Source organism: Mesoplodon mirus (assembly GCF_964341445.2).
Source record: "Mesoplodon mirus genome assembly, chromosome: 18".
Lineage (NCBI taxonomy): Eukaryota > Metazoa > Chordata > Mammalia > Artiodactyla > Ziphiidae > Mesoplodon > Mesoplodon mirus.
This window is the reverse complement of record NC_138994.1, coordinates 62,077,406-62,104,603: the sequence shown is the minus strand read 5'-3', so window position 1 is coordinate 62,104,603 and position 27,198 is coordinate 62,077,406. Positions and strand designations below refer to the sequence as shown.

The following is a 27,198-nucleotide window of genomic DNA, read 5'->3' as shown; positions in this document are numbered from 1 at the left end:
GTGTTGATCTACATGGATAAACGTTAAGTACGTTACCAAAAAAAGCAACTTGCAGAAGATACCATCTATATACAGTTCTAAAACATGCAGAACAAATACCATCTCATTTAGAGTGGTATATGTGTTAAAAATATGAAAAATATATGGGAATAATAAAACACAAAGGATAGCCGCTGCCACTAGGTGAAGGGAGAGGGAAGAGATGCATGTATGAAGTGGGAGTCACAGACTCTTTCATTTTTATGCTTTTGTATATTTTAAATAGTTCATCAGGGAATTCCCTGGCGGTCCAGTGGTTAGGAGTCCGTGCTTCCACCACACGGGGTACGGGTTCGATCCCTGGTCGGGGAACTAAGGTCCTGCATGCCGTGTGGCGTGGCATGCATGCATGCATGCATGCATCAATCAGTCAATCATCAAAATTTTAAATCTATCAATTTTATTCTGCTATTATATAGTATCTTGAAATATTTTGTGGTAGTTTTTACTAGAACTAAAAGTAACTCCAGAAGACAAAAACTTACTCTTAAATTACAAGGTTATGCTGTCCAAATAATACTCTTTAAATCTGGGATTTGATCTGGCAGTGTTTTATATGTGAAGAAAGAGATAATGTTTCATTTCCTTTCATTTACATATATTGTCAACAGTATCATAAAGCAGTTTTTAAGTATCTTAAAACGATTTCCTTTAAATCTTTTTTTTGCAGATTGTCGATGTGTTTATGGAATACAATCTAATTCAGCAGTGTACTGCATTCTTGCTTGATGCACTGAAGAATAATCGCCCATCTGAAGGTCCTTTACAGACAAGGTTGCTTGAGATGAACCTTATGCATGCACCTCAAGTACGTGTTTTCATGCTTTTTAGGCATGTTTCCAACACTGTTTTTGTAGTTATTCAGAGCTTCTTAGATTATTTGAAGCTACTGAGATGCCTATTCCTCGTTTTAGAAAATTTTAGCTAACATTCTTTTGTACTTTCTCTCCTTTACCAATTAATTCACTGTTGAATCTTAATATGTAATCTGCATATGGAGTTACTGATATAAATGGAGTAGTAAAATAAACTCATCCTTTTTGTGGTTTTATAGGTCGCAGATGCTATTCTGGGGAATCAGATGTTCACACATTATGACCGGGCTCATATCGCTCAGCTATGTGAGAAAGCTGGCCTCCTGCAGCGTGCATTAGAACACTTCACTGACTTATATGATATAAAGCGTGCGGTTGTTCATACCCATCTTCTTAACCCTGAGGTATTTTAGGCTCTTACCTAACTGTTATGATTAATTGGTATACTGAAAATGTGTCTGTGTTACTGAATGATAGTAATTTCATACCACCATTAGGTTTAACATTGTTTCATTTATTTATTTACTTATTTATTTTGTCCTCTAGTGGTTAGTGAATTACTTTGGGTCCTTATCAGTAGAAGACTCCCTGGAATGCCTCAGAGCCATGCTATCTGCCAATATTCGTCAAAATCTACAGATCTGTGTGCAAGTGGCTTCTAAGTATCACGAACAACTGTCCACTCAGTCTCTGATTGAACTTTTTGAATCTTTCAAGAGTTTTGAAGGTAATTAGGAGTTTGAGTTGTTTTAAATTATTTAAGGTAGCCAAGAGGGGTACTGTTATACGGACAATGTCATAGGCTATATGGACTTGTCATAGGCTGTTGGAAATTCTTTCTACAAGCTTACTTTGATGGGATATTTTAAGTCTTATTATTCAGTAACTGTTGTCAGGCATATTCTATACCAGGTTCCAGGGACATGCAGTGAAGAAGACTGTCTGCATGGATATTTTATAGGTGAATTAAAGGCAAAATTTTAAGATACAAATATATGTAGTAGCTTTGTCATAATTGTATAAGATGAAAATACTAATGATTAGGTATGTAATGATTGTGTTTATATTGTCTGACTCTTATAATGGCTAATGATTCTAGCCAAGGAAATTTTGTGACTTGTCCCTGTAGCAGGTTTTCTCAACCTCAGCAATACAGACATATTGGGCTGGATAATTTGTTGGGTTGGGGGGTACATTTTTGTATGCATGCAGGATATTTAGCAGCATTGCTGGCTTCAGTCCACTGGATGCCAGGAGCATTAGCTCCACCAGCTGTGACCACTAAAATGTCTCCAGACCTTGCTCAATGTCTCCTGGGAAGAAAACCATCTTGCCCCCAGTTGAGAACCACGGTTGTGCTGAGTATTAATGTAATCACTGTTGGTGGCTTTTAGGTTCATTAGCTAAATATCTGGTCTCTACTTAACTTTTCCTCCCTCTTCTTGTAGTACTGCTCTAGACAGAAGGAATAAGCGATTCCTACTAGTTTTCTTAATTTTTTCAGTTTCTATGTTAACTGTGCACTACATTTATACTGTTCATTCAGTACAGTAGCACTAGCCACATGTAGCTATGTAAATTTAAAGTAATTAAAATTGAATACAATTAAAAGTTTAGTTCTTCAGTCACACTAGCTACATTTCAGGTGCTCAATAGCCACGTGTGGTTAGTGGCTACTGTATTACATAGTGTAGATATAGAATATTTGCATCATTGCAGAAAATTCTGTTGAATGGCACTGCATTAAATTCTTTTTAAGCTACTGATGTGTGTTTCCTATTAACTGCGTATAGAAAAACACCTGCTATTGTGGACTTCATTTAAAATTTCTCATATGGCATATGGTATGATATTAAGTAGCTGTCTCCTATTTCTCAACTACTAGAAAACATTGAATTTTCTGTTCTGTAGGGATTAAAGTACAAATCCATTTATTGAACTGATTAGTGGACTATTTAATATTCTTATTGAGCTTTTTGAGCAACCAGTTTTTATTTGGGACTATTCAGTATAACTGTGGTTTTTTTTGCTTGTTTTTTAAATTGAGGTATAATTGACATAATGTTTTTTAATTGCTTAAGTATTTTTCAGGTCTGGTGCTCTCAAAGGTACACCTGTGCTTAATTTCAATTATTTGTTTCTTTAAGGTCTTTTTTATTTTCTGGGATCCATTGTTAACTTTAGTCAGGACCCAGATGTGCACTTTAAATATATTCAGGCAGCTTGCAAGACGGGGCAGATCAAAGAAGTAGAAAGAATCTGCAGAGAAAGCAACTGCTATGATCCTGAGCGAGTCAAGAATTTTCTCAAGGTAAGAGTGGGTGATGCATTTTCTGGTTGGGTTGAAGATCAGCAGTTCTGCAAGGGTTTGCTCACAGTTTTAAAGTATTTTTTTTCCCCTAAAAGTGAAATTCTTAGCATTCTCAAATTGTATGCTGAATTATTTCTTCCAAATTTAATATTCTGTGGTTTCCTTTGAAATAAGGAAGGAAATTCATAAGTAGTACTTAGGAATGACCATCTGTTTAAATGAAGAGAAAAATAACACTATCTCTAAGAAATTTCCTTTCTTTAACTTTAATTTTAGAAGAAAATTTTTGAAAAGTGATTGTAGATGCTCAGTGTTTAGAATATCATTTAGGCGCTTTTTGAATATTAAGATCAACTTGCCCTCAGTGTTATTTTAAGGGGCTTGTATTATATGCCAAGGGTTCTGTTGTGTAAAGGACATGGGTTAACCTCTGTCATTGATAAGCCTAACTCTAGAAACTAAATATTAATCATGTGTAATTCATAAATTGAAGGTACAATCGAACAAAAAAACCCTCAGCTTTGTGACACGAATTTGGTTATGGAGAAGTAAGAACTGCCTGTGTTGGAATGAGGAGTAATGGTTTAAAGATTCTTAGACCTTTACAGCATACCTGAGGGCAGTTGATTTTTGTTTAATGGTTAACTTAACTTTGGCTTTATTCTCATACATACTAATTACTTTGTGAGGAAGGTAAGACTTTAAAATTGGCAGTCGTTTATAAAAATTAGGAAAACTACAGAACATTCAGATCCCCCCAAAATACATATTTACATACTTTACATTTATATTAAAAATATATTAAATGATTCCAGAGATTGTATATAAAGTTCTTAAGTATTTTTTTCTTCTGGAAGAATTTTAGATTGAAACTAAAACCAAAATGTTCATTGTGCAGTTTAGTAGGAAAGATCAGGCTTTTCTTACTCCTACACTGATCATTTTTAGATAATCTTTAGTTGTTTTAGCTGATTCTTCTTCTGAAGAACTTAATACCTAGATTAAATAGCGAAACCCTTAGGTGTTTTAGTGTAATGATGTAGTTAAAGTGCTGAAGTTGCCCTATGTTTTGGATTAAAAGATAAACATTCCCCAAAAGTATAGCTTTATAATGTCTTGGCCATCATGAATATTCTGAGGAGCCTGGCTAGTATATGTTTGAACCCATGACTTCCTGGTGTCATAAAAAAACGTCCAAATGAGAAAGATTTGATACTCTGTGCTTGACTAGTATACCCATAACACCAGTCCACTTCCTCCTTTGAGTAACAGTACTGTTTCCTTTTTTAAAAAATACTACCAGATCCACACTGATTTCTTTTTGTTTTCATTAAGCTCTCAGCTTTTACACTTCAATTGTAATTTCTTGAGCATTGGGTTATAATATTTGAGTTATATATATGTAAAGCAGGACTAAATTAACTATTTTCACCTAATTATGATGATCTTGAGCTTCATAAAAAACCCTCTGGAAACTAGGATGTGGCAGCCTTACATTGCTTAGCCCATGAGATCTAATTAGATGAGGAACCCCCCTCCACACTTGTGAATTGGATGCAAGTCTAATAGAGGAGAGTGGATGTGAATTATGGGCTTTTGAAAAGTCAGACCTGGTTCAAATTCCTTTTCTTTCTATAAAGCTGTTAACCTCAGGCCAGTTAACTAAGGTGCCTCAGCCTTGGTTTCTTCAACCATCAGCTGTGTTTATCAAGTACCTTGTATGCCATAGGTGTTCAAGTGATAACCGTGGTTAATAAGCTGTGTTGGTGGGCCTTGAAAATAAGGTATTGTCAGCCTTTCTATCAGGCAAGTTTTGTTTCTTTTTGGTTTTAAGTTATTCCTGACTCCTTGAAGGAATTTTAATACCAGCCTGACTTAGAGGAAAAAACCTAGTCTCTTATCATTAAATAATCTGAGATGGGAGCTCAGTGCTAATATGCTACTATTGGATATTCAGCCTTTCACCCCAGTAATGAGAATGAACATACTAAACCATTTACTCACTTTCCTTATTGATCTGTAGTTTGTAGCGGCATGCTACATTTCATCATCACCGTTATTAAACTTCATTTTGGTGTTACTAGCTGTATTATAACTGATGTTGTATGCAAACTGTGATAATAAGAAAAATACTTCTCTGAATCTAATCTTGAACATTAGACAAGTGCCAATTACATGCTAGCCACCAGGAATGCAGAGATTGATAGAATATGATAGCATATGAATTCTCCTTTAAAGAGGCCTGTAAGGATGAAATGGTGTCAGTAGCCTTGCATAGAAAATGTAAAACTGTTCTTTAGACCCATGCCTCTTGCTACCTTTGATCTTATTTTCCAGGTTTTGTATCAACCTCACTGGCCTGCTTGCTATTCCTGGAACTCCCCAAACCCTCTCCTGCCCCAGGGCCTTTGCTTGTGCCCTTTCCCACTTTCCTCTCAGACTTTCATGACCTGCTCCCTTACCTTCTTTCAGACTTCCAGTCAAATGTCACGAGAAAGGATGTCTCAGCTTATCCTTGTCTAAAATAAAGTCTATTCCTGTTCCATCCTCACTTCCCCCTTGTCTTGTTCTCTTTTTCTTTATAACACTTAGCACTGTCTCTTCCCACTAGAATGTAAGTCTCTTTGGGGAATGCTTACTTTGTTCTCTGCTATATCTCCAAACTTTATGTTTAAGAAAACCTGAATATGTTTATATAATTGCAATTTTGATCCTAAAATCTCTAATCATAATACCTAAAGGGTAACCTTTAAATAAAAATTTAAAATATTAATAGCATTATTTTCATATATGAAATCATATGCAAATTTAGGTAATCAAGAAAGTATCCCAGTTTTTGTCTGCTTTTTTCAAATTTAAATTTTCTTTGTGAATACAAATAGTTGTCTTTTGCAGCAGAAATCTTAAACCACCCACGCGTGAGACTAGAATACCTAAGTAATCTTAGATTACTTGCCAAGTATGTTTTATCCCCAAGTGGTGAAATGCAGAAGGTAATATTTTATATGTATATTAAACAAGATAAAGAAGATTAGTGTGTTGATGTTTGTTTAGTAGGAAAAACTTGGCCTGCTAAAATCTTTTGCATAGGTAGATCAAACATTCTCTTTAGAAATGATTATAGCAGCTCTTAGTACAGAGTTTCCATGGTGCTAAATAATACTTGCTTTAGACTTTCCTTGATGGGAAAAATCTGCAGCTGGACTTCCACTTCAGATTTACAGCCATTTTGTTTTTTTTTTAATTCAGGATTTCTTATGACTCCAGATGTAGTTTAGTGTTCTCTGAACACTTCATAGACTAATTATAATTGTTTATAATTGGGTGACTTATAAGTGCTAGACTTAGGATTTATTCTAACCTTGCAAATAACGTTTTTTGTGGCTGTCATTGAGGAAAGTCCTGCCCTGCTTAGTTCTTCTTCTTCAGTAGACAATCCATAGAGGAATCATTCACTGAGGAATGTTTCACTGTGTATAAATGAATTCCTGATGGAAACTGTTGTTTTTTGTGCTGTACCTAATGTCTGTGGAATGTAACAGGACATGTATCAGGTAAATGCCCAGTACAGGTGTTACCTACCTGTCTATAACATCTATGTCAATCTGTAAGTAGGATTATAGCTTGGTATTTGTAATGGTAAAAGCAGTTGGCAATTTTAAAGATGCTTTAAATGTTTTTTATCTTCTAAACCTTTTTTTTTTTTATAGCAACATGTGGTATATTTAAATTCATGGCCATCACTATCATGCTGCTCCTTGTAGGCTTCATTATAACAGTGTTAGAAGACAGTCATATAGATTGGAATGGGGAGGGGTAAAAAACAAGTCATCAGTTTGAAACAAATGTGAGCCAATATGCCTAATTTTGACAGTGTGATTATACCTCTTAAATCAACTACAAATTCAATTGTTACTATTAATGAAAGTCCCAGTGTGATGATTTTATATCCTGAGTGCCACTGATGGCTCACAAGTCTTGTTACTTTTTTGGCAAAGGATTATATGTGGGAAGGACCTGGTATTTTGCTGTGACTCTAGGTATTACTTCATAAAAATTTATGGAAACTGGGTTGGGCACTTCTAAGAATAGCCAAGTTTATGTGAGCCTCTCCCACAAGTGTAGAACAGATTCTCATATTTTACACTGATAAACTCACAGAAGAAGAAAATTAAGGTTTCTTTTTTTTTTTTTTTTTCCAGGAAGCAAAGCTAACAGATCAGTTACCACTTATCATTGTGTGTGATCGATTTGACTTTGTCCATGATTTGGTGCTCTATTTATATAGAAATAATCTTCAAAAGTATATAGAGATATATGTACAGAAGGTAAGTAATACTTAGATAACTTTAAAATATAATCTTGTGGATTTTGCTTCTCACACTGGAAATCTTCATCCTTTTGAAACTCTGTGTCCAGTGAGAGTGGTCTGCTACAGTGGCTTTCAACTTTTCTTTTTCCCAGAAGAATCCTTTCTTTGATTAAAATTTTACGTGCATTCCAAGTAGGTAGAACAAAACAGAACTGCTGTAGTTGAAAAAATTGAGTGGCCTACACCCTACTTATTTGATAGCCCCTGCGGTATCCGTATGGAGGCCATAGGCTGCAAAGCATAGTATTAAAACCATCTTAAATAAAGATATTAGAAACTTTACGTTCTAACTCCAGAAACAGAAAGGCAGTTTTGCTATGATGGAGGCCTTTTTATCAGATAATGTTTTCACAGTCATTCTGTGACTTTAGCTTCTTTGAACTTATTTGTCCTTTGGAGCAATGCTGAAGTAATTAATTAACCAAGGCAGACTTCCTGCTAAATTTCTTTGTCTAGTTGTAAATTTAGACTCAGTTTATTACTGAATTTTGAAACTGAGCTTGAAGAGGAAAATGAGTTTTATTTTTTAAAACTCCTTTTGGTTTTGCTTATTAGTAACGTAATGACATTTTTCTTCTTCTTCTTTTTTTTTTTTAAACCATAGGTGAATCCAAGTCGACTTCCTGTGGTTATTGGAGGATTACTTGATGTTGATTGCTCTGAAGATGTCATTAAAAACTTGATTCTTGTTGTAAGAGGTCAATTCTCTACTGATGAGCTTGTCGCTGAGGTTGAAAAAAGAAACAGGTGTAGTACTGTTTTAATCTTCATAACTAAAGATAAATTATTAGTCTCTTTTAGCTTGGTAATGAATAGAAGTATAACCTGTCAGTTGCCTAAAAGCTACTCAGTAACTCAGGGACCTTAATTCCTTGGAGATACCTAATTTAGAAGTGATAAGCTAGCTGTAGCTTGCTCTATTTCTGAAAAAAAAAAGTTTTCTTAACTATTACAGCTGTCATATAGAATATCTGTTAATCTAGTTGATCACCTTCTTTGCATGTTTATACACAGAGTCAGTGTAAACTATTTTAATGTAAACTATGTAAAAAGCCTCCTTTTGGTTAGGTATGATACCACCATATTTAATAACTAATTCTTCTCTGATAAATTCTTCTCAAGCCTGACAAAAGAAAAGAGTTCCCTGTGTAACTCTGGGTTAAACTCATTTTTAAGTTGAACCTTGATATGATAATATGAATTACGAATTTCTAGTAAAGGAGAACATAGTGTGAGTGCTTCTAATACTTATACTGTGAAGTCTTTTTTTAGCCGGGACATTTTGTGTTCAGAAAGTGCTGACGTAGTAAATGAGGTTAGTGGGTTGGTATAATAGTAGGAGGTTACTCTAGCTATGAAAAGATGATCAAGAATGGGGTTTAATTTTAACCTGGGGTGGTACAGGTGTTCTGTTAATGGTATTCATAGAATTTATATCTGAATGTTTCAAACATTCAGAAAATGTTTGAGAAATTCTCCCGTTAAGGACAATGGAGATGTAGAATATAATACTGATTTTTTTAAAGTTTGAGACTAAAGTGATTATAGGTTGTAACAATTTTGTTATTTAAACCATGGTAAAAGAGTGTTGGTCATCTGGACCATTGAAATATAAGCTATAACTTAGCAAAACCATGGCCCTTGGTGGAGTGATTGTATGACTGCTAGAGGTATTAAAGCTAGAGCTTCTAAAGCTACCAGATTTTGTTCCCAGTATATATTTAGGGTACTATTTCTTTTGGCTTTAGGTAATGTTGTATGTTACTTGCGTTAAAATTAAAAGGAACTTCAGATAATCAGGCCTATTTTTTCATACCACATCTCTATTCTACTCCTAAACAAAACTTATCCAAAGTCCAGCCATTTTGTCCAGTTTTAAGAACAATCTATGAACCTATAATCTTTTTTTTTCTATATCCTGTCTAGATAATGTAGCAGATAGATCTGGGAGAGTATGAAAGACAGTCTTATATATACCTTCTGTGTAATCTTGGGCAAATCATTTAACCATCTCCAAGTCTTAGTTTCACACTTTGTAGTAGGCGTGTTGAGAATTCAAAATAGTATATGGGAAAGTACATTATAGACCGTAAGGTACTTACATAGTGTGTCAAGAATGTGCTATTTATAATATAATATGTGTATATGTGGGGTTTTTTTGTGTGTTTCTTTTCCTTTTTTTTATTTTTTTACTAGATTGAAACTGCTTCTGCCTTGGCTGGAGGCTAGAATTCATGAGGGCTGTGAAGAGCCTGCTACTCACAATGCTTTAGCCAAAATCTACATAGACAGTAATAACAACCCAGAGCGATTTCTTCGGGAAAATCCTTATTATGACAGTCGTGTTGTTGGAAAGTATTGTGAGAAGAGAGATCCACATCTAGCCTGTGTTGCTTATGAACGTGGCCAGTGTGATCTGGAACTTATTAATGTGAGTACTGCTAGCTGAACGTGTACAGAGAAGACTGCATTTTTTTTTTCCAAAATAAATTTATTTATTTATTTTTGGCTGGGTTGGGTCTTCGTTGCTGCACGCGGGCTTTCTCTAGTTGTGGCGAGCAGTGCTGCTCTTCGTTGTGGTGCGTGGGCTTCTCGTTGTGGTGGCTTCTCGTTGCGGAACATGGCCTCTAGGCGCAGAGGCTTCAGTAGTTGTGGCTCGCGGGCTCTAGAGCACAGGCTCAGTAGTTGCGGCACACAGGCTTAGTTGCTCCGCAGCATGTGGGATCTTTCCGGATCGAACCCGTGTCTCCTGCATTGGCAGGTAGACTCCTAACGACTGTGCCACCATGGAAGTCCCATGACTGCATTTTTTTAAAACCTGTTATATAATGTTGGATTAGTGAATTTTGAGGGTTTCAGAGTGGTTTTAGGTAATATGGAGCATCTTTGAAAGATACATTCTTTTTTTAAAAACTTTGCTGATAATTATGGACTTAAACTGGCCAAAGTAGTTGATTAAGCTTATATTCACCCATTAACATTTAACCCCACTAGTTTTATCACTTATGTTCTCATACACTCATATGTACACACGCACATGTATGTATATATGTTTATATATGTATGTACGTATAGACACATCTAAATTTTTAACCATGTGAGAATAAATTGCATACCTCATGGTCTTATACCTCTTCATTGTGTACTTATTAAGAATAAGGATATTCTCTTTCATAACCACATTGTAGATGGCAACCTCAGTCAGTCTGACACAAGTAGAATACTTTTTACAGTCTGTTTTATTCCAGTTTTGTCAATTGACCCAACAATGTCCTTTAAAAGAAATTTTTTCCCTCCAGTCTAGGATTACATATTGCATGTAGTTGTCGTATCTATCTTGTCTCTTTTAATCTGAAACAATTCTTCACACTTTCTTTGTCTTTTATTGACAGACATAATTGTAAAAATAGTCTTTTTCTCTATTTGTAACTTTTTATTGAGGTAAAATTCACATTACATTAACCATTTGAAAGTGAACAATTCAGTGGCAGTTAGTACATTTACAATGTTGTGTAATCACTACACCTCTCTCTAGTTCCAAGTTTTCATCACCACATGAGGAAATCCAGTACTCATTAAGCAGTTGCTCCACATTCCCTGCCTCCTTCCAGCCCCTGACAACCTCCAAACTACCTTCTGTCTCTGTGGATTCACCTGTTCTGTATATTTCTTATAAATGAAAAGTCTTTTTAAAAAAAAAATAGAATGTTCTTCGCTTTGAGTTTCTCTTATTGTTCCTCCTGATTAGATTTAGATTGTACGTTTCCATCCAGAATTTATTACTTAAGTGATGTTTTGTTTTTCTCATGCTATAACATGCAGAAGCACCTAATGTCCTTTTGTCCTTCATTTTCGGGGTCACTTTTTATCAAGTTGTCAATTTCTCCTATTGCCTAAATATATTTCCCCTTGCAGATATATTTCCCCTTGCAGATATTAAGTAGTTTGTGAAGAGACATTTAAGACAATGCGAGTATCCTACTGTGTGTGTGTGTTTGCGTGCGTGTGTGTGTATGTATGGCTCCCCTGCCCCCCAGTTTTGAATCTATTGATTCTTATTCAACCAGTCTTAATGTGTTGGTTGCAAAATTGTTAACAATTTTCCAACTTTATCCCTTTCTCCACATTTATCAGTCAGCATATATTCATGCACTCATGAGTTCTGTGGGTTATCATCCATTGTTTTGATTTTCAAATTACTCCAGTTTTGACTGATAAAAACCCCATCAACCTGCCTCTCATGGCTTTGTGTCGTGGTCTCATTGCTCTTGGAGCACTTCTTTGTTTCCTGGCCCAACAAGTTATACCATGCTCATTTTATACCCTCCCCAGCCCTGAATCATTCATTTTTCTGGGGAACTTTGATCCCTTTTAGTGGGGAGTACCACTAGAAACCCAGATCTAGGCTCTAGGTATATTTCCTTCTAGGATCTTTCAGTCGTCAGAGCTAGGAAATAATGCATCTATGTACATACACATTCATATATGAATATATGTATGCATCTACACATGGGAAAATAAACACATAAGAATAGCTCGTAAAACACTGAAAAGAAAGCTATGAAGGTGTACTAGCCCTACCAGTTATTAAAGCACATTACAGAGCCTCTATAATGAAAACTTGGCATCCTGGTGCATGAATAGATAGTCCGGTAGAGTAGAATATGAAGTCCAAATATAGATCCCACATCAGGGTGCTTTTTCAAAGCCTCCAAAAATTAATAAGTATGTTTTTTCTGTTGATTGAATTTTAATAAGAAAAATATGGTTGTGACCTATTAAAGATACATGTAAAAGTAATGGATTTTTTTTTTGCTATAAAAAATAAACAGGGTATAATGATAGGAAATAACCTTTTAAAAGTAAAGTCAGTCTATAAAAAGGTTTTATCTTTTACCATGAAATTAATCTTTAATATCTCATTTAGGTTTGCAATGAGAATTCCCTCTTCAAAAGTCTTTCCCGCTATCTGGTACGGCGAAAGGATCCAGAACTGTGGGGTAGTGTGCTGCTGGAAAGCAATCCTTACAGGAGACCGCTCATTGATCAGGTAAAATGGGCAAGTGTGTTTAAGGCTCATCTTTTTAACTATGAATAAAACCTTTTGCCTCATCATATACCAAATGTACTCAAATGGACCATATTTAACCATGAGAGATGGCAGTAAAAAGTAGAAGAAAATAAAAATTGTACTAAAATGTATATATATATCATAAATGTTAACAAAAGTGAAATATATCCTCTCCAAGAAAATACATCCCGAAAGAGAGAATTTAATTATATAAGACTTCCTCAATTCATCACAGTTAAAAGGATAACAGTAAATTAAACATTTAATAAAATGAATAAGAACTGCTATTTATTAATACTTGAGAAGTGAGTCAGTTGATTAGAAACATTCAAGACAGTGGTAAATCAGCAAAGGATAAGAATTGGTGAGAAAATACAAACGACCTAGTGGGTACATGTTAAATAAATCTCAATAGAGTAAGCATAGACCTGCAAAGGAGATGCGGGTTTATATCTATATAAAAATTGAAAACATTTTTTAAAACCTTAAAAATTGAAGGTTGTTAATAATGGTTCTTAAATTGTTGGTAGAAGTATAAATATAGAAGAGAATAAATTGAAGAATATTAATTTTTCATTCTTAGGAAGTATTTCTAAGGAAAATTCCCAAGTTAATACAAAGCTTCCTAGAAAAAATGTTCATTGGTGCATCTGGGAACTATGCAAATAGCCAGAAATAGAGGAATTACTGAGTATATAATGCCACATCTGTATGGTTGAATTGTATGTAACCATTAAAGTGATAATGAGGAGTGGTTATTATGGATAATATTTTAATCAGGGAAAAGATAGAAATTATGTAATTAGGGTGATTTTTTTTTTCAAGAGAACAGAAGTATATGTGTTACAGGTATATGTGGATTTATGTAAAAAGACCTTTGGGTGGTAAATTTAAAGGTATTTTATCTCGTTCCTCCTTCTCTGCCTATTTCATTTTCTACTGAGGCCAGCTTATTCTTATTAGATAATATCGTCAAAACCACCTTGACTCTCAGTACTTATTCCCTGTATATCCTCTGCAGGTTGTACAGACAGCCTTGTCTGAGACTCAGGACCCTGAAGAAGTGTCAGTAACTGTCAAGGCTTTTATGACTGCAGACCTTCCTAATGAACTCATTGAACTGCTGGAGAAAATTGTCCTTGATAACTCTGTATTCAGTGAACACAGGTATCCTGTGAAGAGGGGTCTCGGCTCTTTAGAGTTAGTCTTTAATTATAGCCTGTCAGTTTGGAGAAGGAACAGAGACAAAGATTAGAGAATGTTGTCTAAATTCTCACTTTTCTAATACCCTCTTGTCACCCTACCTCCTGAGGCGAAATACTCTTTAGCTGCAGTGTTTTTTCTTTATGACTAATGAGCTTTTCAAACATTGCATTCAAATCTTTCTTTCTTAAAGGAATCTGCAAAACCTCCTCATCCTCACTGCAATCAAGGCTGACCGTACCCGTGTTATGGAATATATTAACCGCCTGGATAATTACGATGCCCCAGATATTGCCAATATCGCCATCAGCAATGAGCTGTTTGAAGAAGCATTTGCCATTTTTCGGAAATTTGACGTCAATACTTCAGCAGTGCAGGTAAATCTACAGATTACCTGAGTTGATTTACTAAGTGTAATACCTTCTCTTGATTCAATGTATGTATTGTCCTGTGTGAATGGGCATAATTTATTGCTGTGGCAACAGAAGAGCAATAAAATCCTAACCGTTTAAATGTAATTGCTGTGTGGTAAGATTCATTGTACTGTAACTCTGATTAAAAATTGGTTGCCTAGGTCTTGATCGAACATATTGGAAACTTAGATCGGGCATATGAATTTGCTGAACGCTGCAATGAACCTGCAGTCTGGAGTCAGCTCGCAAAAGCCCAGCTACAGAAAGGAATGGTGAAAGAAGCCATTGATTCTTACATCAAAGCAGATGATCCTTCATCCTACATGGAAGTTGTTCAGGCTGCCAATACTAGTGGTATGACTTCTCACTTTTATGTGTTTGCCACCTCAGAAAATGTACCTAAGCTAAGCATTAAGTTATATGTCTGTTCTGTATTAAGTAGGAGTTAGAGACTGCATGGCTGTTTGCCCTCCGTCTTAGTTCAGATAAAGAGAGTCTGTGTTTTGTGAATTTAAAAGCTCCATGGGGAAGTTTAATTTTCTGTTTTGAAGTCTCAAAATTCTCATCTATCTCTAATCCAATAACTTTAAGGAAAAAGGGGATTCCGCTATTCATTTGGTCAGTAATAATACAGAGGCATAATAGAAGTTTCACTATTTTGATGCCTTTCACTGTTTATATTTGTTATTCTCTATACTGTCTCTTTGAAAGGGAAATTAATAGCAATTCTCATTTGCTTCAGTGAAAAGATAAATGTTGGTACGTTCGTGTTTGGATTTACTTATTTGTTTTTCTATACCTAGGAAACTGGGAAGAACTGGTGAAGTACTTGCAGATGGCCCGTAAGAAGGCTCGTGAATCCTATGTGGAGACAGAATTGATATTTGCACTGGCTAAAACAAACCGCCTTGCAGAGTTAGAAGAGTTCATCAATGGGCCAAATAACGCTCATATCCAGCAAGTGGGTTTCCTGTTCCGATTTTTTTTTTAGGAGTGTAAAAATAGTTGAGCAACTTCATTAGCTTAGTAGGATCAACAAGTGGCAACTGAAAGTTTCTAAGGAAAAATATTGTTTCTTAGTATTAAACTGAGTTGTAACTTTGGAAAGAAGATGGAATTTAGGCTTACTGAAAATGGTTTTTGTTTTTTTTTTCAGGTTGGTGACCGCTGTTATGATGAAAAAATGTATGATGCTGCTAAGTTGTTGTACAATAATGTTTCCAATTTTGGACGCTTGGCATCTACTCTGGTTCACCTGGGTGAATATCAGGCAGCTGTTGATGGAGCTAGGAAAGCTAACAGTACTCGAACATGGAAAGAGGTAAACAGTTTGAGTGAAGAATTAAGATGCTATTTAGGAATGTTCTTTAAACTGATTAATTGAATTAACCAGCCATGTTTACACTTGAGTTCACATAATTGCAATTTTTTAAATTGTAGGTCTGCTTTGCCTGTGTAGATGGGAAAGAGTTCCGTCTCGCTCAGATGTGTGGGCTTCATATTGTAGTACATGCAGATGAATTGGAGGAACTTATCAACTACTATCAGGTAATGAACTGAGTCTTTTGTATTAACTGAGATCTTTCGCCACAGATATTCTTGTCTTTAATTGCATTTTTCTCTTACTTAGGATCGTGGATATTTTGAAGAGCTGATAACCATGTTGGAAGCAGCACTGGGACTTGAGCGAGCTCATATGGGAATGTTCACCGAATTAGCTATTCTGTATTCTAAGTTTAAGCCACAGAAAATGAGGGAGCACCTGGAGCTGTTCTGGTCCAGAGTGAATATTCCTAAGGTAACCAACCTTTAATTTTAAGGCAACTTTGTAGCTAAAACGAATACTTTAATTTAATTAAAAGAAAGGGTTTTTTTGCTATTAATTAGAATTAGAGACCCCTGTCTATCTAAAGCAATTAAATCTTTCTTATGCAGGTGCTAAGAGCTGCAGAACAAGCTCATCTTTGGGCAGAATTGGTGTTTTTGTATGACAAGTACGAAGAATATGATAATGCCATAATTACCATGATGAATCATCCGACGGATGCGTGGAAGGAAGGACAGTTCAAAGACATCATCACCAAGGTGTGTGCCTTCTGCAGAAGAGCAAGTCTTCAGAGAGAGAAAGCTCACTAGGAAGTAACTCTACCTCACGTATGGATTTTTGCTGTTTTAGGTTGCCAATGTGGAACTGTACTACAGAGCAATACAATTCTACTTAGAATTCAAGCCACTGTTGTTAAACGATTTGCTGATGGTGCTATCTCCACGGTTGGATCATACTCGTGCAGTCAATTATTTCAGCAAGGTAATACTTTTTAAAACCTCAAAACTTCATAGCAAGGAGGTAAGACATTCTTGGATAACTTTTGTCCATGGAACTTTAACAGTGTACGACCTTTGTAACAAACTCTTATTTTAAAGGTTAAACAGCTACCACTGGTGAAACCATATTTGCGTTCAGTCCAGAACCACAACAACAAATCTGTGAATGAATCACTGAACAACCTCTTTATTACAGAAGAAGATTATCAGGTAAAGCTTTTTGGTTCTTTCATGTATTCTCAAAACTCAGGTTATCATTGAGTTGTAAAGTTGGTATGTTCTGCAGTAAAAAAAAAAGCCCATCATCCCTTAGGACTGTAAATAGCAGGTACTTGAGTGCCGCGGATCTAAATTTAGTGAACTTTTCAGGATTGATAAATCCGGTGTCTCCTAATTAAATGCCAAGTTTGCAGAATTCTGCTTAGATCTTGTCCAAGTTAATGCTTTAGAAAAATACCTAAACATCTAGACTGTAGATTGAGTTGAAAAAGTTTTTGAGCTCTTAAACTAGTCCATAAAACTTACACAGTATTAACTCTTTTAGTCACTCTTTTTCTTGCCCAAGAGCGTATTAGTACCTGTCTTTTAGTAAACTTTCCCTTGTGAAGGATTTTGCAAAAACAAAATTAAAGTTAAGGTTAAGCTAGTTGCCTTTGTCTTTCTCTTACTGTCAACATGGGTTTTTTTCAGTCTCAGATCCCATGCTGATCTCTATGACTGAATATCATGTTGAGTTGTATCAGGAGTTTACCTAGAGCATAAAACCTTACCCTCCAAATTACAAATCCTTCCAATTTCATAACGATTCAAGTTAGTCCTTGATACTGAAAACTTTGGAGAAAAAAATTGTACCTTTAGAAATTTTATAGTGCCTTGAAGGACTTTATTGTTAAACAGTTAGATTGAGGAATGTTGATACTTGTTCATATTACAACTTTGTGGTTTGATTCTTGAATCTAGGCTGTCGTATTACAATAATGGCTCATTGATCAAGTCATATTATACATATATATCATGTAAGGTATTGATCATATTACATACAGTCAGTCATATACAGTAATGGCTCATTGATCAAGAACGGTGGGACATAAAAGTTAAACTAAAATGAAATACTGGTTTGGCATTTGAATGGCTTTGTTTTATTTTTTAAGGCTCTGCGAACATCGATAGATGCTTATGACAACTTTGACAATATCTCACTTGCTCAGCGTTTGGAAAAACATGAACTCATTGAGTTCAGAAGAATTGCTGCTTATCTCTTCAAAGGCAACAATCGCTGGAAACAGAGTGTGGAGCTGTGCAAGAAAGATAGCCTGTACAAGGTGAATAAAGTTGGTGGGGGTGGGGCTCTTAAGCCAAATACTAGATGATCTGTGTTAACCCTGGAATGGTATATTATAAGTGGTTATGGTCTATAAAAGTATTAGTTTTTGCAAGTATGAGAACTGCCTTTAAGCTCCTGCTTGAGGAGATGATAATTAAGTCGATTTCTTGATTCTGGAGGCTGTCTTATGTTTATGTCAGACGTCTCTCTGTTTAAAAAAAAAAAATGCTTTACCCTGTCTTTTCCTTTTCTTTCAGGAAATCCTTAATTTAAATGATATAACTGGGAGGTTTTTTCCCCATTCTATTACTTAGTTTACCAGTTCAGTGTATTTGAATTTAATGTTTGACCTTCATTCTTTCCTTTAAATAGGATGCAATGCAGTATGCCTCTGAATCTAAAGATACTGAGTTGGCTGAAGAACTCCTACAGTGGTTTTTGCAGGAAGAAAAAAGAGAGTGCTTTGGAGCTTGTCTCTTTACTTGTTATGATCTTTTAAGGCCAGATGTTGTCCTGGAAACTGCATGGAGGCACAATATCATGGATTTTGCCATGCCCTATTTCATCCAGGTCATGAAGGAATACCTGACAAAGGTAATGGCACCTCTGAGAACTAATTATCTTGAGGATATGTAAAATTCCATGTACAGACTTTGTTTTCAAATGTTTTTTTCTCTAGTAGAAGTAATTCAGTTGATCATAAAATATTCCTATCCTCCAGTAATTTTTAACATCTGACAAATGACATTGAATGGAAAGGGAACTCAAACATAACGTCAGAGTGTTTACCCTCAGAATACCTCAGAATGTATTTCTGAGGGGCGAATAGTATTATGTCCATGTTGTATGGGTTTTTTTTTTTTTTTTTTAATGTTTGATAGAAACCTTTTTGTCAAAATAATGTCTTCCTCAAATCAATTCTTGTAACTCAGATGACCATAACTTAGTAGTGTAGATTCCCTTCTGTTTGGTTGGTTCTTGACTTTAATATGTATGTCTGTTTCCCCTAGGGAAGCTACACCTATATTCTTAATACCCTGTTAATCTTCTCAATATTTTGATAGTTTAACCCCTTATTTAAAAATATTGTAGGAGGTTAACAATTAATGACACATTTCGTAAAAGTGCATTAAACAAGTTGGGGGTGTAATCATTTTATAAACTTCACTTATTCATCTTAATGTTCATTTTTGATGTTAAGATGTTTTTTACTTACCCCTGTCCTCCACAGTTACTAGCTTTCATACTATAGAACATATTTAAATGATGCTAAAGAATCCCTTTTGTCAAAGCGAAACATGCTTATTAAACTCAGAGTTTCCTATCTGATCTCTTCAGCATGCCTGGTTAAAGCGGGGGGAGAGCACTGCTAACAACCCCCAGCATGCTTGAATATTTCCTGGGCCGCCATCTAAGTAGACATCATGTGTTCGTTATGATTGTTTAAGAATTAACATTGTCTGTGTATAAACTGCTGAAAGTCCAGTGTGAGAGGAAGAACATTCGCCTTGTGTCTTAGCCGTACATGAGAATAGCTTCTTTTCTTATGCGTAATGCCGACTTGTGAGACCTGGCTCTAAGCTGCTGTTAACCGAAGTGCTGTAAAGTTTACTAGTGATTAAGCTGCTTTCTTTCACACTGACTCTAGCATAAACTCTTCTGCGATAAGCTCTGAAGTTAAAAACAAAAAAAAATCCTAAGTTTTGCTTCCAGTATGCCCTTTATTTTCACTTTCCTCATACCTTTTTTAGTGGTTAGATGTTTCTCCCCTAAACCTTTGTTGCTGATTCTACCTTTTTATGCTCAATATGGAATTTGATTTTTTTCTAAGCTGCACCTTCTGAATTCCTTTGCAGGTTGATGCAATAAAGGAAAAGGTGAAAGTTGATTCTTTTCCATCTTTAAGTCTGGAGGACTAAGTCTAAGGAATTTGCATGATTTTTTTTCCTTCCTTTTCTACACTGCTGCTGCTGCTTTTTCCCCCCGATAAATTTTCACTAAAGCCTCTGCAAGTCCCTTGAAACATAACTATAATAGAGCTCTAGGACATTAGTAGATGTTTGCTACTAATCGGCTAATAGGCTTTAGGAAGGGCAGGAGGCTAATCAGTAGTTGGTTCACAGTCTCTCTTAAATATATTATTAAAAACTGAGCATGTTGAGTTTCCATATTAATTCCAAAGTTTCAGGAAATTTCTCTTCCCTGTCAGGGTATCTGGACCATAATAGGATTTTCTCAATACTCTAAGTAAAATTAAACAGCCTCTGGTTTTATTTTGTAAGCGTGCCTGACAGTTGCTGAATTTATATATGTATATACATGCCCTAAAAGGCTTTTTGGGGTTTTTTTGGTATTGAAGGACTGTGATCCAGTTTCTGATCTCTTGATTCTTACTAATTTTTTGCTGAAAGTAGATACGAGAGATACTAGCTGCTTCCGAAGAGACTTTCCTCATGTTTCTCCAGGTGTCCAGTTCTTATGGTGCTAGTCCATTTTCAAGAGGAATCAAAACTTTTAAAACCATCAGAGTAGCTTGCTGTAATTGTTGCTAAGCAACATGGATTACTTCTGTATATAATGAAACAATATTAACTTATACTTTCTGTAATAAGGTACATCTCTGAAGCTACAAATTTGCTCTTATCCATCCGTTGGCTTGTCCAAGGTCAAATTTAGGTACCTTTTGGTCACTGCTCCCTTCATTGGCTTGTCTCCATCCCAGTATAAATGAAACAAACTTAATAAACTTACGTCTGGTATCAAATTGTGGTGAGAAAAGGGTGGGAAGGTAAAGGACAGCTGAAACAATTTAAAAGAATTTGGAGGGGGGACAGTGCCTTGGAATTATGTTGAACCAAACTGGAGTCACCATTGGAACTTAGGGCAAACCTGAGTAAAATGCATTGTGTGTGAGGCCCTTCAGCAGCTAGTAAGCAAGGCAGTTAGAAAGCGTGTGTGTGAAAAATAGGTAATTGAACTGCAGTGTTATGCATTGTTTTAAATCAAGCATGTACAACAGTCATTGCAATTACATCATACTACTTTTGAAACTCTTAAAGCATTGCTGTGGGCTGTGTGTGTTTCTTGAGAGCCTGTATAGCAACAGTCATCTTCAGATCTCACTTCTTGCTTCAGTACTTTTGCCTTTTTTTCATGCACACATACACCAAAGTAACTGACTGCATGTTAACTTTTCCTCTGCAGCATATTGCAGTCTTTGTGGAAAAGCCTTTTACATTATAGTGAATTTTCAGTAGTACAGATGGAACTGAACTCAGTGACATGCTTACCTGTAATTTTTCTTTTTTAATCCAAGGATCAGAAACTTTTGTTACAGCTCTTAACAAAAGCTTGTGTTCATAAAAGCCTTCTCTGCTTTTCTTTTTTGAGCAGTCTAAATTGGGTCAGTGGAAACAATAATTGGATGTTGCTGTGCCAGAGGCTGTCCCATTAAATAGAAAAATCAAAAATTTTTTTGCTTAGCTCGATACTACTCCTTCAAAGTTGTTACTTTTTGTTTCGTCCCTATGCCCAACCTGCCTGTGTCTGTGCCTGGGCATTGTGATATTGCTAGCTCTTCTAAGTCTTTAATGTACTTCTGTAATAGGACTTCTGTCTTCAACATCTGACTCAGACATTAACTTTTCAACACGTGTTCACTTTAGATTCCTTTCCTTGAAAGTCTAGAGATGTATTATGCAGTGGTGGTTTTTCGCTGTTGTTTGATTTCTCTTCTTAGAAGTTATCAGCATACACTCATCCATATTTCTTTTTGTATAACCTCTTTAGCTATACTTACAGTTTTGTATAATTATTTAGGTTAACAAAACCCCATCTGACTGCCCTTGATGGCACAAACTGTGCTTTAAAGTATAAAAAGCTGCAGTAAGTTTTGTCTTAAGTTTGGGTGCCAAACAGTGGGTGTTCCTCCTGGTACTTATACTGCGCAGTAGTCTTTAATTTGATATTGGGGTAATTTGTAACACATGAGCACTTAGGTTGTAAAATAGAAAAATGGTATACAAAAGCAAACTAACCCATCTTCCTAGGGTAGAAAAACCACATTTTATCTGGAGGTGTCTAGAGTCTACCTCAGCTTACTTTTGTCACATTTTGCTCCGTGACAAATTAGGATGGATTAGACCCACATTTATGGTATTTCATAGAAACAGTTAAAATATGTATAAAATACTGTCCTAACCTTAATGGCTTATGTGAGGATTGAAACACTATTTTAAATAATTTCAAATAGAGACTAGGTGCTGTTTTAACCTTTTTGGGACCCAGTCTATAATAGCCTTTTCACTGAAGTCTGCATGTCTTTTTTTGGGAGTGATTTTTCACTATTGGCTTTTTTGAAGAACACGCAGTGAACATTCATAAAAAAGTTCTTTCCTACACTCTCTGCCTCCCCATCTCAGCGCACTTAGGACTTTGAAAGCCACTCTAGGTAACATTGAGATTTGAAGTTTAGTTTTACTTCAAGTATAATGTTAGACCAACTATACGACTTTTAAATACAGTCTAAGAGACAAATACAGTACAGTTTAAAAGGTAAATGGAAGTGGTACGGTGGAGATTCCCTAATCCCAGTGTCCTAATGTCATTCTCCCAGTCCTTCACAGAATTCCAGATTCAAATCCTGTTAATCCTAGAAGGAACTCTGTAGATTATCTCATCCAACTGACTCACTATATAGACAAGGAAATTTGAGGGTCAGTACAATGGTTTGCCAAGGTCACACAACGAGTTAGTGGAAGGATCTATGTATTCCAGCTCTTTCTTCCACTAATATATTTGGACTCCTCTACAGTATTATTTCTGTCTGATACTATCCAGTTTTACTTAGAGTGGCTAGCATATAGTAGCCATTTGCTTCTTTGGCTTAATTAAAAGCAAAAAATGTCTCCCTCAAAGAAGTTGGGGGAAAATCAGGCATTCCTAGTTCCTTCTTAGAAAATAGAGCATCAACACATGCAGCCTGGCTTTATACAAAAAGATTGAATATGGAGCCACTTGAACCTTAAACTTCAGTCCGCACGTAATCAATATTGACAGAAGCTGTGCACAGTTGGCAAAAGATAGCTCATTCTGCACAAGTGCTTATCCAGTCACTAGGCTCATTTCACTTTTTTGAATACCATTTCCTTTGGGGAGGGAAGTCTTGCCAGGTCATGAGTTCATTATCATTATCTTTGATAGGGTTTAAACCTCATTTGAGAAAGTGGTTCCTTCTCGTTATCTACCTCCCTCAGGCTGGCTGCATCCTAGCATGCCCAGTTTTAGCCTGGCGTGAGCTTTTATGGCATTTATAAATCCCTCCTTCCTGAGGGTTTATAATGACAGTGCTAAAAATCACCTTGACTGAAGTATGAACATTGCCATTGAATTTGAGGGGGCCTGAGAATGTGCTTTCTACTCTAGTCTGTTTTATTTTGACAAAATTTAACATACTAAGGCTTTTCCACTTTCTGCCATAAACTAGGTTTATAATACTTTTGAGGTGCTAATTACCATTACCTTGTTTTTCTCCAGGTGGATAAATTAGATGCTTCAGAATCACTGAGAAAAGAAGAAGAACAAGCTACAGAGACTCAACCTATTGTTTATGGTAATCTCTTTCTCTCTTTAACCTCACAGAAATATAGTAGACAAACAGTTCATTCTGTGGGAATTCTATCTCAAAATAGAAATGTAGTAAGCTCTAAAGTGCAAAAGGCTCACTGAGTTAAGGAATAAGTCTATTATTTTTTTCTGAAAACAGTCTTAAAGCGGACATTGACATTATTCACTAAAATGATCTTTTTTTTTTTCTGTTGCTTTACTCACTAAGATAATCTTAAATGCAAAGGTAATTTCAAAAAACAGTCAGTTGAGATCATAACCTAATTTACCTAATGCCTGGTCACTGATTGCTTATTCATGAATTACTGAGAAAGACGTGTTGGTGAGCTCAATTTTCAGAAGTACAAAAGGTGAGAGAACATGCCAAGGTCATCTTAAGTGTGCTTTACAGAAATAGTACATCTCTTTAAATTCTGACTAGGACAGAGAACTGGATAGCGTTTCCATTTGAGAACTTTCCAGAGAGGTAGGATCTTCAGACTCTCAGTGAATATTTAAGGCAATTTAGTTTCTTCTTACATGTGCCTTTCTGAAATACTTCCCCTTTCCATTTCACTCATGGTGAACAGATTGATTTGAGAGCGAATTTGAAGGGTATAGTTTACAGCACTTTAACCAGGTGGTGTTGGGGGGAGGGTATAAAATTATGGCTGCTGTATCTCAACCTGCTAAAGGAAATGATAGTATACAAATCTATTATGCCATTATCTCCTTTTTACTATAGATAAGGACTTTGGGAATTTAGAGGACAGGGTAGTTTTGATAAAGTTGGAGAACATAAAGTAGGTTCTTAGAGATGGGAGCAAGATGTTTGACATATTTGATGTAGGAAACAAAGTAGAAACAGAAACAGGGTGGATGTAATAATTGGGGGGCATCTACTGAATTTGGCTTATCTTCGGGGTATTTAAATGCACAGTCCTTGTAGGCAGTTGAAAATGGGGTTGAGCCAAGGACAGCTGTGACAGTGCCAGCTTCTCACCATTCCACCTGCCCAGCTGGCTAAGGAGAGGCATGATGTTGGAACTACTTTGGCACTTCTTTCAAGCCTCTCCTTCCCTCCCCCTCAATTGCCTTGAAGTCTCTGCTGTTTGTCAGAGATTTGCAGACTCATGGGGTTTTTCTTTGTTGTTCTTGTTTTCTCATCATTCCATTGTGATACTAAGAAACTAAGAAACTTAATGAAAAAATAAAATGCTTACGTTGTTAAAAAATGCGGTTGAAATTTCAAGGTAGATGCCAGTATCAAGGTTAGAAGTGTTTTTTAAATAAACTGCTAGTACCTAAAGAGTTCACTCACTGAAGACGGTTTTGGTTGTTATTCACAAAAAGGAGAGACATGAGGTCACTTGTGGGAGAAATCTCGCCCTAGGTTTACTTTATAGTGGGAGATTAAGAGTAGTACCTCTTTTGCAGGGGGTGGGGAGAAGTGTTAGGTGTATTCTCCCTCTAAGTAAGCCAGGTTCTCAACAGGTCGTTTCCTGTATGTGTCAATAACTATTCAAACTTCATAAGAGTGTTAACTTAGTATTCGAAAGAGGTTGTTATCCTCTAATGTATTTCACACCTAATGCATATTTGAATATGTCTTGTCTTTGACTTCTTTTTTTTTTTTTTAGTACTGGATACTTTGCTAGAAATGCATCTGGTTTTGTTACCATTTAGACATGTCCAAATCAGGAATTTAAATCTAACTTTAAAAGTTCAGTTGTGTTAAAAATATATCTGTTAAAAAATTGTTTTCCTGTGCTAATTATATTGTCACCACATAAAATGTGCAAACACCATATGGTGATAGGCTTATTGCTAGATGTCTTGCCTAAGCATGTCGAGCATGCATGTGCTTATTGCTTTAAATGATGTATGAAGTAACATAATCACTGTTACAGTTCTGGCCCTCGGCCCTGCACGGTTTTTGTTGGCTGTTTAGGCAGGACCCTTCTCAGGGTGACTGTCATGGTGAAATTCAGACAGTCAGAAGTGCCCCCACAAAATTCATTCAAAGTAGAATGAATTATGTTGCTAGAGTAGGGAGACTGGGGTGTGATCATCCTACGATGCTAACAGTTTCTCCCACCTCCTTGCCCCCCACCCCTGCTCCTTTCTGTTTTCTTCTGTAGGTCAGCCCCAGTTGATGCTGACAGCAGGACCCAGTGTTGCAGTCCCTCCCCAGGCACCTTTTGGTTATGGTTATACTGCACCACCCTATGGGCAGCCACAGCCTGGCTTTGGGTACAGCATGTGAGACGGAAAGCTGATCCTGTAGTCGCCTATTTTCATACCGAAACATCGTCTCTACCCGCTTCTCAGTTTATAACGGGGGAAAACAGGCACATGTTCTTGTAACCTTTATTTCATGAAGGACTACTTTTTGTTTCTAACTGTAAACTTGGATCACCTATGTTAAAAGCTTATTTCACATTCCGCATCATTTTAGAATTTATTTTCAAAGGGGAATAGTTTCAGTGTTTTATTCACTTGGGCTTTTTTTCTTCCCTCTCATTCTTTGAAGAAGTGCTTAATATTCAATCTGTTGTGAAGAACCTGATTTGCACTCTGTAGTGTTTAAAGAAAAAAAAAAAAAAACTCTAATATTGAATCTCTTAAATTTAGTGTATGTAAACAGCTTACAGTATGTATTGTCTAAATGCATTTAAATCTCTTTTATTCAAAGAAAAGCTAAAGCAGACATATTGGTATGTGACCATGCAAGACTGTCAATGCCAACAAAGACAACACTAATCAGCATATCCTACACTGGATTGCAGTGCTCTCCAAATTGTTTGAAAAATGCATCACAGACAACTTGCCTGACTTTTAAATGAGCGTAAAAGGCCCTCTAACCTATGCAGGTTTCCTCATTACACATATAGAAAATGCTAGTGTGTTTTTGCTCACTTCATATGTAACAGGTGCCCTTATGTTGTGCTGTATCCTGTGCTTTTTTTGTGGGACCATTCCATTCAGGAACAAAGAGCACCATGATTCCAATCTGTGTGTATTTACTAACCCTTCCCTGAGGTTTGTGTATGTTGGATATTGTGGTGTTTTAGATCACTGAGTGTACAGAAGAAAGAATTCAAACAAAATATTGCTGTTCTTCAGTTTTGTTTGTGGAATTTGAAATTACTCAAATTTAAAATAAATTACTGGACTGTGGAAATAACATGTAGAATGGCAGTTTTACTTAAATATCTCTCAAACTTAAACCAAAAGAATCGTTTCATATTGGATACTGAGGCAGTATAGGAAGGCACGAGAGCAGAAGTGGAATGAGGATTGGGACGTGTGAAAACACTGCATTACACTGCGTGCATTCCAGTAGTTAATAAGGTACATGCAGTTGTCTAAAGAACCAGTCAGTGCTGAAGTGGGCTACACTTCTACTAACTCCATCACTTTAACCAAGGGGGACACTTTAGGTGTTTACCTAATCATTTCATTTATGAAGAGGTCATGGATGTTAAATTATATTAGCTTGAAGTAAGACTATACAAGCATGTAGTTAACATGCTGTTCTTCAGCATGAATTGTAAAGGCCCCCAAATTGTGGGTATTTTAAGTTGATTTCTTTTAAACCAGTGTTTGAATTCAAGTTTTTTTGCTTATGGCTGAGAATGTTACTCTAAGTTCATTTCACGGTTAATTCTCAATAGTTAGAGAGCCCCCTACCTAGCTTTGTATTGCTCTATAACTCTAA

The 27,198-nt window shown here is 36.0% G+C and overlaps 1 protein-coding gene across 2 annotated transcripts in view; it reads left to right on the top strand.

Moving 5' to 3' along the window:
• CLTC (clathrin heavy chain) overlaps nucleotides 1–26,664 on the top strand; it is a 68,150-nt gene extending 41,486 nt beyond the window's left edge. Inside the window, exons 11-33 of one of the 2 annotated variants that reach the window (XM_082603167.1) lie at nucleotides 710–847; nucleotides 1,094–1,258; nucleotides 1,401–1,581; nucleotides 3,002–3,165; nucleotides 7,368–7,493; nucleotides 8,142–8,284; nucleotides 9,734–9,968; nucleotides 12,465–12,587; nucleotides 13,630–13,775; nucleotides 14,005–14,188; nucleotides 14,386–14,578; nucleotides 15,028–15,185; nucleotides 15,381–15,545; nucleotides 15,665–15,772; nucleotides 15,855–16,022; nucleotides 16,160–16,309; nucleotides 16,401–16,532; nucleotides 16,649–16,759; nucleotides 17,701–17,871; nucleotides 18,246–18,467; nucleotides 19,730–19,750; nucleotides 23,409–23,484; nucleotides 25,619–26,664. In XM_082603167.1, coding sequence (XP_082459293.1) covers nucleotides 710–847; nucleotides 1,094–1,258; nucleotides 1,401–1,581; nucleotides 3,002–3,165; nucleotides 7,368–7,493; nucleotides 8,142–8,284; nucleotides 9,734–9,968; nucleotides 12,465–12,587; nucleotides 13,630–13,775; nucleotides 14,005–14,188; nucleotides 14,386–14,578; nucleotides 15,028–15,185; nucleotides 15,381–15,545; nucleotides 15,665–15,772; nucleotides 15,855–16,022; nucleotides 16,160–16,309; nucleotides 16,401–16,532; nucleotides 16,649–16,759; nucleotides 17,701–17,871; nucleotides 18,246–18,467; nucleotides 19,730–19,750; nucleotides 23,409–23,484; nucleotides 25,619–25,743 — 3,405 coding nt within the window. In that variant the 3' untranslated portion in view covers nucleotides 25,744–26,664. The remainder of the gene's footprint in view (nucleotides 1–709; nucleotides 848–1,093; nucleotides 1,259–1,400; nucleotides 1,582–3,001; nucleotides 3,166–7,367; nucleotides 7,494–8,141; nucleotides 8,285–9,733; nucleotides 9,969–12,464; nucleotides 12,588–13,629; nucleotides 13,776–14,004; nucleotides 14,189–14,385; nucleotides 14,579–15,027; nucleotides 15,186–15,380; nucleotides 15,546–15,664; nucleotides 15,773–15,854; nucleotides 16,023–16,159; nucleotides 16,310–16,400; nucleotides 16,533–16,648; nucleotides 16,760–17,700; nucleotides 17,872–18,245; nucleotides 18,468–19,729; nucleotides 19,751–23,408; nucleotides 23,485–25,618) is intronic. The other variant, XM_082603168.1, reaches the window with a different exon arrangement.
• The last annotated feature ends 534 nt before the right edge of the window (nucleotides 26,665–27,198 follow it).